A 12,352-nucleotide genomic window follows, 5' to 3' on the forward strand; every position below is an offset into this window, starting at 1 on the left:
GGAATGCGAGGAGGCGGGGAATGGAGTCAGAGCAACGGCCAATTAGAAGACAATTTCACTTGATTGATGGTATGATGTTTTGTATGGTATAAAAGACTGGGTCAGGGACAGATATACGTCTTTGTCTTTGTGAACTGACTTACTTAGTAGTTTGTCAGGGATAGAAAGGTTTAGACCCAGAGCTCTGTATACTTTATCCACTTATTGTTAGAATAAAACTAAAAGTGTAAGATCAAATATCTTTTCTTATTGCTTTATTTAAAGAGCACGCAGGACTTGGCTCACACATAAAAGAAAATAAGTTTGTAGATTGAGCCTAAAGTCCTTCAACATCCTGTGTGGCACAGTTGGATGCCTTACTCTGTCTTCAGTTCCCCCCCCCCCCCCCCCCCCCATGATCTGTATGTCCTTGATTACTCTGATCTGCCTGTACTGCTTGCAAACAAAGCTTTTCACAGGACTTAGGTTCATTCGACAATATATCAAATCAGATTCAAAAGGTGTGGTACTGGAAAAGCACAGCCAGTCAGACAGCATACCAGGAGAGCCAACGTTTCCAGCATAAGCTCTTCATCAGGAATGTGTGGGGGAGGCGGTCCTAATGAAGAGCTTATGTTCGAAACGTCGACTCTCCTGTTCCTGGGATGCTGCCTGCGCTTTTCCAGCACCACAGTGTTTGACTCTGATCTCCAGCATCTGCAGTCCTCACTTTCTCCAAATATTCAAATCAATCAATCAACCCTGTATCCTGAGACTGTGACCCCTGGTTCTGTCATCATTCCTGTATTTACCATTCCCACCCCCATTCCTGTAATCTTCAGCGGGGGATAAGGGTCAACAGGTTTAAGGTGCAGAGGCTGATCGATGGAGAAGACCAATGGGAAGCGTGAGGTCAGATGGCCAGCAGGAGATGAGGATTGGGACGCCACATGGAAAGTATTCCGGGATCAACGTGGGATTGTAATTGAAGGGCAGTAGGACCGATTTCTGGCAGAGAGGGATGAGCAGCCAGTGGGAGAGGCTCGGGGCTGTCCTTCCTCTTCCGCAGGCGGAACCTTTGTGTGGGCCCGGCCGAGGGTGTCTTCCGGGGGAGTGGGGTGCCGGTGTGGGTGTGACACCGCTGCAATGGCCATTCTCCTCCGGCGCCTGGGCCTAGCCCGACTGGGAATTGATACTAACTCTGGCTGCACAGGTAACACCGAGCCTTCCTCGTTAGGGAGGTGAACCGGACGCAGCTCCTGGATATGAATGGAGATGGTTTAATTCACGAAAGGTCGCGTTCTATCAGAATGTTGACAAAACGGACAGAGATGATTGAGTTTCCAAACTGCTCACATCTTCCTGAAGGGAGGTAGTTGATGGTTATGGCTGGAAATCTGGTATTGTGACCAACTGTGAGATCACCGATGAAAACAGAAAAAAATAGAGGGTGCAAAAGCAAACATTCTGAATCACAGTGGTGCTATTAAACTTTTGTTTAAATGTGGTTTAGTTGAGTCTGCTGTAATATCTGATATGCTTTGGCTTTGTATCTTCCGTTATAGTCAGCAACAAAAGCATCAAGGAGCGTCTAGAAGCTGGTGCTGTAAGTGATTGTTTCATGTTCAGTTAACGTCTACTTCCTTTACAGGCCTATATCAGATTGATGCCAAGGTTCTTCCTGCTGGACTAAAGACGTATGAGATTCCTCCGCGTTATGATGGTGAGATGAAAGAAATTTTACACTGTATGTTGTGCTTTCAGGCAGGGTTGCAGTGAGAGTGACAGCAGTAATTGGATTTGATGGGAAACAAGAAAAACATTTTCTTTTGAGCAATTGTTATGATAATGGTGTCATCCCAGTGGCTTGGTTAGTAAATGCACCACATGGTATTGTTTTAAATCATATATGTTACAGGTTTGACAGTTTAACAGAAGTTGGGATGCTGTTGTAATGTAGGGTGGGAGTTCTCATCCTCAGTTTGCATTTGAGATGCCCCCTTGGCTTTGAAAAATTTCAGAGGACCTGTCCAACACAAGTATGTTTCTGAAGTAATGTTTGTAACACAATAAAGTGTATTCTGTGAAAAAGAAGGGCACAATATATACACCTTTGCTGGAACATAACGAGTGGCTGAGATGGTCTGATTGAAGCTTGAGAGTTTCTCTTTTTAGATGTGATCATTCCGGAGAAGCCGAAGCTAAAATTCCTCAATAAAGTCCCTAACTACAAGAAGCCTAGGCGTTGGATGAAAAGACTGGGAGATATTCGTGGACCAGCAATTAGGGCTAATACACTCACACGAGGAGAGTATGGCATTGTAGTAAGTATCTGAATTATCCAACTAGAAATTTGCAAGGTTATTCCACTTTCGTTTATGTAAATAAAAATCAGTTTGATTATTGAAATGAAAACTCCCCATCATAGTCTCATTCTACCAGTACCCAGAAGGCATCAAACCTGGTGAGAATGTGGAGGCAGGTTCATTGTTTGGATAGAAATAACCATCCAATGTGCAAGGACATGTGAAAAAGGCAGGAGCTTGGCACTAGGTAGTGAGGCTCATTTGAAAAGCTAGCACAGACTCAATGGCCCCCTTCTGTGCTGTAACAATTTTGTGAATGTCTAGGCATCCACACACGAGCTCAGTTGTAAGCAGTCAATCATATAAGGAGATGTCAGATTACAGGTTCAGAAATTTGTATTGCAAAACCTGTTTCCCCAGGTCAGTTGGTCAGTCCACAGCTGGTGTGGTACTGCCTTTCCTGTTCTTGATCCCAGTTTCTTCCTTGACCCTGCCTAGAACTGAAATAACCAAAGCAGTTTGGGAAAAGGTTAGGGAGTTTTTGAGATGACCGTAAACCACATGGGCATGTCTGGGGCAAAAAATGTTTTACACACTGGTGAGGAAGGGGTGTACTCTGACCAAAGGCACCCCATGCTCACTTTTGTTTCCTTCAATGTAAGCTACAACATTATGTCTAACTAAAGATTTTGTGATGAGCAGTGAGCTGCTAGTACTGGCTCGAGCAATTTACGATAGTGTGGAGTGCAGACTGTGTTCAAACTGAAGGTTTTGAGTGTGTGTGGAATATGTCTCAATTCAGTTTTTGCTGCAAAAACTGATGTCTGTTTGATCAGTGGGAAGATTATTAGTGCTGGGATTATAATTTAACAATGACTTCTTTCCTCCAAGTTATTAATATGCAATATACTCGAGCCAAATTTGCAGGTGACACAAAAATAAATGGAAAGGCAAGTTGAGAGAAAAATAGTTTAGTATCCAGATAGTAATGGGATAGTTTAACATGTCAATATGCCTTTATGAACTAAGTGGGCAAGAAGTTGACAAATGGTGTATAATGTGGGAAAATGTTTGTTTTAGAAGGGAGAACAAAGGAATAGGGTGCTATTTAAATGAAGAGAAACTGCAGAAAGCTGCAACACAAATAGACTTGGGGGAACGTATGCACAAAGCACAGAAAGTTAACGCACAAGGTGGAGCAGGGAGGCTAATGGAATGTTGGCCCTTATTTCAAGAGGGTTGGAGTATGAGTAAGGAAACCTTACTGCAACTGTTCAAGGTGCTGATGAGACCACATCTAGAGTGCTGATAGCAGATTTGATCTTGTTATTGAAGGAAATACATTATTTAATTGGAGGCAATTCAGAAAAAGTTCACTAGGATGATCCCTGCTATGGGGGGAATTGTCTTACGAGGGCAGTCCTCCTTTTCTCCTAGAAGATTTTAACCTACTGCGAATCCTCTTACAAGGATGCCTTCCTTGAAGTAGGTCTCTTCCTCCCTCTACATTCCTGAAGAAGGGCTCATGCCCGAAACGTCGATTCTCCTGCTCCTTGGATGCTGCCTGACCTGCTGCGCTTTTCCAGCAGCACATTTTCAGCTCAGGATTGTCTTATGAGCAAAGGCTAAACAAGGATTCTACTCATTGGAGTTTAGAAGAATGAGAGGTGATCTCATTGAAACATAGAGGATTCTTAAGGGGCTTGACAGATGTTTCCCTTCATGGGAGAGTCTAGGACCAGAGGGCATGGTCTCAGAATAAAGAGGTGCCAATCTAAGATTGAGATGAGGGGGAATTCTAGAAGGTTGTGTTTTTGGAACTCCTCGCCATAGAGAGATGTGGAAGCAAAGTTCTTGAGTATGCTTAAGGCCGAGATTGATAGATTTTTGCTCAGTCGAGGAATCGAGGCTTGGGGGGAAAAGGCAGGCAAGTGAATGTAAAAAAGCACAGCCACAATCTCGTTGAACAGCAGAGCAGGGCTACTGCTGTTCTTATGTTTTATGGTCTTTATAGTAGGATGTTCCCTTTTGGGCAGAGAATGATGGCTGAAGCAAAACCTGAATGTGTTGAACCTAAAACCTTGTGTAGCACAATTCAATCTAGAAAATGTAGCAGTTGGCATGGATGAGTTGGACCAAACAGTCTGTTTCCATGCTGTACATCTCTATGATTCTGTAATGAAACAAACTAAACTGTTCTATCAAAAACTAGTTTTAATGCTAATGTTTTGTTAATTTCCAATATTCTTTTCCCTTTCTTCCTAAACTTCTCCCCCTTCATCTTCCCCACATTTCCAATTCCTCCCATGCTTTCATATCCCTCTTCTCATCCTCCTAACCTCCCTTTGCTCTCCTCTCCTCTTGGTTTCACCCCTTTCTCCTTCCTTTTCACGTCTTCCTCTCCCCCAGGCTCTCGGAGGTGGTTATCTTCACTGGGGTCACTTTGAAATGATGCGCCTCACCATTAACCGAAAAATGGATCCCAAAACTATGTTTGCTCGCTGGCGTGTGAATGCTCCATATAAACCCATCACACGCAAAGGGTTAGGTCAGAGAATGGGCGGCGGGAAAGGAGCCATTGACCACTATGTCACTCCAGTTAAGTATGGCCGGGTTATTGTAGAGTTTGGAGGTCGGTGTGCCTTTGAGGAAGTGGAACCATTTTTATCGGAAGTTGCAAAGAAATTGCCTTTTCCTGCAAAGGCAATCAGCAAGAAAACCTTGGAGGAAATGCTGAAGGAAGATGAGCAAAAAGCCAGAAACAACCAGAATCCCTGGACATTTGAAAGAATTGCAACAATGAACATGATGGGGATCCGCAAAGTGCTCAGCCCATTTGATTTAAAATATCATGGTAAATTCTTTGGGAAATCACGTGTCCCTAATCGTGTGTGAAGATTAAAAAACGTGACAGGATGTTCCCTGTTTTCGTCTGTTTATTTTGGTCCAATATGGGATTTTGTATGAGTATGTTTTAAACAACATTTTCCAATCTGCAAGTGCAGTGCATCCTCTGATTGGAAGGATCATGCCGGTGAGTCAGAGTTTTAGATTCAGGTTTACCAATGGAATGCTGGAGGTGTTGTCTTTGGATGATCACCTGAGATTCAGTCAGTTGCATATCTGTAATCATCTTGCTGCATTCAAAGAAAAACAAGAGCACTTCCTGTCCTGTGACCACTCGCCTCCCTCAACACAATCAAAAAAAAACACCATTGAATTTTCATATTTGATATATAAAATGAGTAAATACAGCCAACTGTTCTTTGCTGACTTTGACTTCTGAGAAGTTTTTGAAAGATTACATGATTCTAGTAGCCATCTTTATTGGGCTGTTCCATGTGTTTTAAACCAGTCACTAATTATATCAAAATGTATATTAAAATTGCATTTTTAATCCAGTCATAACAAACTCAGGCATTTTTATTGGCAACTGTTTATTTTGCATTTGCATTTACACTTTACATGGAGCCAGAGTATATAGCTTTTGGTAACATCATCCAAAGATACAGCATTAGTTTTTGCAAGTAGACTGACAATACACAGCTATACTCATCACCATTTATCTTGTCTCCTTCATGACTATTGAATTATTAATTCACTGATCAGACATTCAGTAGTGGACGTACAGAAATTACCTCTATTTAAATATTTGGAGACCAAAGTCATTGCTCTTAGTCCCTGCTCTAAACCATCCCCTAACCACTAATGCATCCTTCACCCTAGCAGCTGTCTGAGACTAATTTCAGATAGTTTGTAACCTTGGTGTCATATATTTGACTTGAGTTGAATTTCAAATATATTTACCTCAACACTAAGAATTTATTATTATGTATAACAGCCCATTACTTTGCCCTCGTCTCAGCTCATTGCTGCTAAAAATCTCATGCATGCCATTGACACTTCTAGAATTGACTTTCAACACATTCCAGGCAGATGCCCTACATTTTACCATCTGAACTCTCCCCATGTATATTTCTTTCATTCATTACTTCTGTATACTGACCTACATTGGTTCCCAGTTAAACAGCCTTGATTTCAAAATTTTCATTTTTAATTCCTCTTGCCCCTCTTAATCTGTCATCTTCAGCCTATAGCTTCTGAGACAACGTGTGCATGTAATTCTGACCTCTTGAACATCCCTGATGCATAGGTGCATATGTCTTCATCCTGCTTCGGTCATAAAACTATGGAAGTCTGTTCCAAATCTCTACACACCTTTATTTAAGATGCTGTTTAAAATTACCTCTGATCATGACTTTGGCCATGTCTACTTATGTGATCTGTGCTGTGTTGTTTTGAATTGCTCCTGATAACTGCCTTAGAAATTTTGTGATGTTGCACATTCTGTATCAATGCGATGGTTTGCAAATTTGTGCTGGCTAAAACTGAGGAACTCCTGAAAAATCAGTTCCTTAAAGAAACAAAGCTAGTGGTTTAATCTATCCCATTGCACTTTTTCCAAGCTAGGTTTTTTCTCCAAAGTAAAACAGAAGGCAGTTTACTTCAGTTTTTGTCTGAAGCACCTAGCTGAAACCCTACCTTTTATAATTAATTTACACTTTAAGGGAATATACACTCTCACTGAGAAAATGATGCTTGGGTATCATGAGAAATTCACCATCCAGTGACATTCTGGAAACTACAGGCAACCAGAGGTGGTCACTTGCATCAGCTGACAATATTAAGCTCAGGCTACTGCAAGAGTCAAAGGCCTTCAAAATAGAAAACTTAATGAAGGTTCTGGATGACAAAAAAAACTTCATAGGTAAGAAATCCAGTAGGAAGATCAGAAGAAACACCTTGACCCATGGAGTGATAAGGCGTTGGAAGTTGCTGACATAGGAAATAAGAATTACAGAACGGTTATAACACAAAAAGTCATCACTTAGTCTGCTCTGCTACACTGGCTCTTTACAAGAGCAATTAGTTTTCTGTCATTTTTCCATCACATTGAATATGAAGCATGCATTTAAGGAGATATTGTTAAACATGTGGGAGAAAGGAATAGACAATTATGATAATAGGTTTAAATGAACAATGTTGAAGAAGGCTCAAGTGTAACATATTTATTCTATCATGCCATGAATATTACAACTGAGATGAATATTTATTCACCTATTCCTAATTGCCCTTGAAGTAGTGAGTCACCTTCTTGAAATTCAGCAGTTCATCTTGTGTAGAGACACCAGGAATTTGAGCCATTAATAGTGAAGGAACCCAGTCAGACGGTGTGTGACTTCAATGGAAACGTGAACGTTGTGTTCCCATGTGTTTGATGCCCCTGTCCTTCCAGATCGTAGAGTTTTCAAGTTGAAAGATGCTGTCAAAGCAGCTTTGGTGAGTTGCTACAGGGGCCCTTCTATGTAATAGACATTTGAAAGAGTGAATATTTAATTTTAATGTTTGAATATTTAGTTTTAGTATTCAATTATTTAAGTATGTTGACCTGAATGATGGTGTTTCCTTTGCCTAAGTCAATGCCAGGCGTTCAGTTGATTTTGTTTTTACTTTTTTGTACTGGTTTTGGTACACCTGGATTTGGAAGGTAGTTAGTTAGCCACATTGTTCTGGTCTAGAATCACAGGTATATCAGACCAAGTAAGGATGGCAGACTTCCCTAAATAAAGCACATTAATGAGCCGAATGGGTTTTAAAACAATCAACGATAGTTTTAGCTTTGAAGCTGTGAAACTAACTTTTGATTCTACATTTTACTATTAATTGACTTTTAACTTTCCCGGCTTCAGTGGTGGGATGTGAATCTGTGTCCCCAGACATTACCACTGTGCAACTATCTTCCCATTGGTATAGTAATAGATTGGTTAGGGTGAATCTTATATTGTAATGTTATGAAATATATTTTTTAAACATTTTAGAACCCTATCTGGAGTTCTTAGTTTGCAGACTGAAGAAAAGGCAAATCAAGGATTCTTCAGATATTTGCAATGGATGCTTGTTATTTTTTAAACAAGTTATCAGAAGATTAATTCTGTTGGATAATAATCGACAATCATCTTCCTTTTCCATCTAGAACTTTGCTGATATCACCAGCTGATGACCAATTGATGAGGTATCTGCCAGGAATGTGGAAAGAACATTTTCTAACAAATAGTAGACTCCTGATGATGCTTTCTGGTTTAAGTCAGAAGTTTAGAAGAATAATAATATTCTATCTTGTAAAAGGCAAGTTATTCTTTTGCTAATTGATTCAGCTTGCATTTATGAGAGCCTTTAATGATGGTGAAAAGTCTCAAGATGTTGTACAGAGTGTAACTAGCTGCAATTTGGCACTGAGCTAAAGAAGAAAAAAATTTAGGATACACTTGGTAATTTTAAACAGTCACTTAAAGGTGAAGAAAGAGGTGGAAGGGTTTTGGGGTACACTGCATACTGCCTTCCAATCAGAATGTATTGATTTGCAAGACAATTGGAAGGGAATTCTAGACCTTACAAATGAAATAGTTGAAGATGCATTCCCAAAGCTGGCAGAATAGGGACATGCGAGAGGCCAGAATTGGTGACACATAATCCTCTGAAAACTGTAGGGCTGGAGGAGACTAGAAATGAATAGACCATGGAGAAATTTAACAACAACGTAAGGATTTTAAATTTTTAGGTTTTGTGGAGTGGTTTCTAGTCAGTACGTGCAGATGTGCTGGAAGCAAATGTGAGAGATTGGAATGTAAGTGGCAACGTTTTGGAAAGACGAGTAAAAAGTGAGGGCTGCAGATCAGAGCTGAAAATGTGTTGCTGGTCAAAGCACAGCAGGTCAGGCAGCATCCAAGGAACACGAAATTTGACGTTTTGGGCCAGAGCCCTTTCCTGATGAAGGGCTCTGGCCCAAAACGTCGAATTTCCTGTTCCTTGGATGCTGCCTGACCTGCTGTGCTTTGACCAGCAACACATTTTCAGCTCACATTTGGAAAGACCTCCAGTTTGCACAAAATGGCAATTCCAATATTACCTAAGAATCTGGAAGTTACAAGGGTAATGATGGTAAACCGTCCCTCTGAGTGCAGAATTCAGGAGAGGTTATTAAAGTCTCCAGCACAGACACAAGTAGGACAGTGTGTGGAAAGGATTAGCAATTCAAACTTGAAGCACACTGGACAAATGAATGACAGTGAGACGGGGGACAGTTAATACAGGCCTGAAGGTGTTAGATCTGAACGCACTCAGTTTAAGGAATAAGGTAAATGCGCCTGTGGCGTACATCAAAATTGGCAGGTATGATGTGGTGGGTATCAAGAATACATGGCTGTTAGTGCGTCAGGATTGGAAGCTGAATATTCAAGGATATACATTCTATTAAAAAGATAGGCAGGTGAGCAGAGGGGGTGGGATTGCCTTACTCGTAAGAAATTAAATCAATTGTAAGAAACAACATAAGCTAAGATGGTATAGAATCTGTGTGGGTGTAACTGAGGAATGACAAAGGTGAAATAAAACATAGTTAGAGTTATGTACAGGCCTCCAAACAGTAGTGAGGAGCTGGGGATAGAAAAGATGTGTAGGAAAAGCAAAGTTAAAGTGATCAAGGGAGATTTCAATATGCAGGTGGACTAGGAAAATCAGTATGGTAGTGCATTGCAAGAAAAGGAATATGTGAAATGTGTATGAGATGACATTTTGGAGCAGATTGTGGTGGAACCCACCAGGAAACAGGCAATACTAGATTTCGTGTTGTGCAGTGAGGCAGACTTGATAAGGGAGCTTAAGATGCTAGCAAGGTGCTAGCTTGAATACAAGATTGGCTGTCTGGCAGAAAGCTGAGAGTGGGAACAAAAGAATCCTTCTCAGGATGGCAGCTGGTGACAAATGGTGTTCTACAAGGGTCAGTGTTGGCCACATCTTTTCACTTCATACATTAACGATCTAGATGAAAGAACTGAGGGCATTCTGGCTAAGTTTGCAGACAATACAAACATAACCAGAGGGATAGGCAGCATTAGGGAGGCTGCAGAAGGATTTGGACAGGTTAGGAGAGTGGGCAAAGTGGCAGGTGGAGTATAACGTGGGAAAATGAGAAGTCATACACTAAGGTAGGAAGAATAGAGGAATGAAGTATTTTTTAAAATGGGGAGAAAATTCATACGTCTCAAGTGCAAAGAGACTTGAGAGTTCTCGTCCAGGGCTGTCTCAAGGTAAACTTGCAGGTTGAGTCAATAGTTAGGAAGGCAAATACAATGATAGCATTTATTTGAAGAGGACTTGAATATAAAAGTAGGAATGAACTTCTGACGCTCTATCAGTCTCACATTTGGAGTGTTGCACCCAGTTTTGGGCCCCCATACCTCAGGAAGAATGTACTGGCCTTGGTGTGTATTCAGAGCAGGTTCACGTGAATAGCCCTAGGTATGACAAGCTTAATATCTGAGGAACACTTGAGGACTCTGGGTCTACACACGATGGAGCTTAGAAGGATAAAAGGGGATCTAAGAAATTTATAGAATATTGAATGGCCTGGACAGAGAAGATGTTTCTATCAGAGAGACTAGCCCCCAAGGGCACACGCTAAGAGTAAAGGGAAGACCTTTTAGAATGAAGATTCACAGAAACATCTTCCTGATGAAGGGCTTTGTCCTAAACGTCGATTTTCTTGCTCCTCAGATGCTGCCTGACCTGCTATGCTTTTTCTGCACCACTCTAACCTTGAAAAACATCTTCAAACGAGAGAGTGGTGAATCTATGGAATTCCCAGCCACAGAAGGCTGTGGAGGCCAGGTCATTGAACATATTTAAGACTGAGATTGATAGATTCTTAAGTTTTTCAACCCCATTCTCCGGCTTTCCCCCCTGTGACCCTTGATACTTATCAGCAGTGATTGAATAGTGGAGCATACTTGATGGGCTGAATGGCTTAGTTTCTGCTCCTCTATCTCATGGAGATTTTATAAAAGAAACCCGCAATGGCTCCATTATCTTGTGTTCCTGGGAAGTTTCCAACACTTGTCGAATTGTGACACAAAGCTAATTAATGGAGAGGAGGTTTTACGATAGGCAGTATCTATCGTATTGACAGCAGATACTCTTCACACTTCTGTGATTGTTTCACATCCTAAAGAAACAGGCAGTCATGTCAAAGTACCAATATTATTCTGCTGTTAAAATGTAAACATTTGCACTTGAAGGCAATGACATCCAAATATCGGCAAATCGCTTAAAGCAAGCAGTTATATTGCTTAACATCCAATGCTAATTATCTGTTGTTTAAAGGAACAATATACAAACTGTCTGCAAATCCATGTATTACTTAGTGAATGCGGCGTGTACCGGGTCCAAAGCAAGATAAAATAGAAAAAGGCTGTGAAGAGGTTCGCTTTATTGTAAAACTCTTCCGCTAGACTCTAACATCTAAACCTCGGCAAAGAAAAGATAATGGAGGAACAAGACCCAGCTCAGAGAAACTCACCAGCACCTCAGCGCCAGGGGAAAGGAAAGGGGAATATTTGCAGGACTTACTCCACACCTGATGCACATCGCAGATTTGCGGCTGGGGAATTGGGGGCAGAATCCACCGACACACACAGACACACTCGCACACACTGACACAGACACACACACTGACACAGACACACACACTGACACTGACAGACACACACACTGACAGACACACACACTGACAGACACACACACTGACAGACACACACACTGACAGACACACACTGACAGACACACACAGACACACACACTGACAGACACACACACTGACAGACACACACACACACTGACAGACACACACACTGACAGACACACACACACACACACAGACACACACACTGACAGACACACACACTGACACACACACTGACAGACACACACACTGACAGACACACACACACACACACACAGACACACACACACAGACACACACACTGACAGACACACACACACACAGACACACACACTGACAGACACACACACACACTGACACAGACACACACACTGACACAGAGACACAGACACACACAGAGACACAGACACACACAGAGACACAGACACACACACAGAGACACAGACACACACACACACAGACACACACACACACACACTGACACAGACAC

The 12,352-nt window shown here is 41.5% G+C and overlaps 1 protein-coding gene across 1 annotated transcript; it reads left to right on the plus strand.

The window, feature by feature from the left end:
- Positions 1-1,037: 1,037 nt before the first annotated feature.
- On the plus strand, positions 1,038-5,201 carry mrpl16 (mitochondrial ribosomal protein L16). Its single transcript, XM_060845607.1, has 4 exons — positions 1,038-1,192; positions 1,631-1,702; positions 2,155-2,303; positions 4,695-5,201. The coding sequence occupies exons 1-4, from the start codon at positions 1,126-1,128 to the stop codon at positions 5,178-5,180; spliced, it is 774 nt and encodes a 257-aa protein (XP_060701590.1). The 5' UTR covers positions 1,038-1,125; the 3' UTR covers positions 5,181-5,201.
- Positions 5,202-12,352: the final 7,151 nt, after the last annotated feature.

This window comes from Hemiscyllium ocellatum, chromosome 26, assembly GCF_020745735.1.
Source record: "Hemiscyllium ocellatum isolate sHemOce1 chromosome 26, sHemOce1.pat.X.cur, whole genome shotgun sequence".
In the NCBI taxonomy this organism is placed as follows: Eukaryota; Metazoa; Chordata; class Chondrichthyes; order Orectolobiformes; family Hemiscylliidae; genus Hemiscyllium; species Hemiscyllium ocellatum.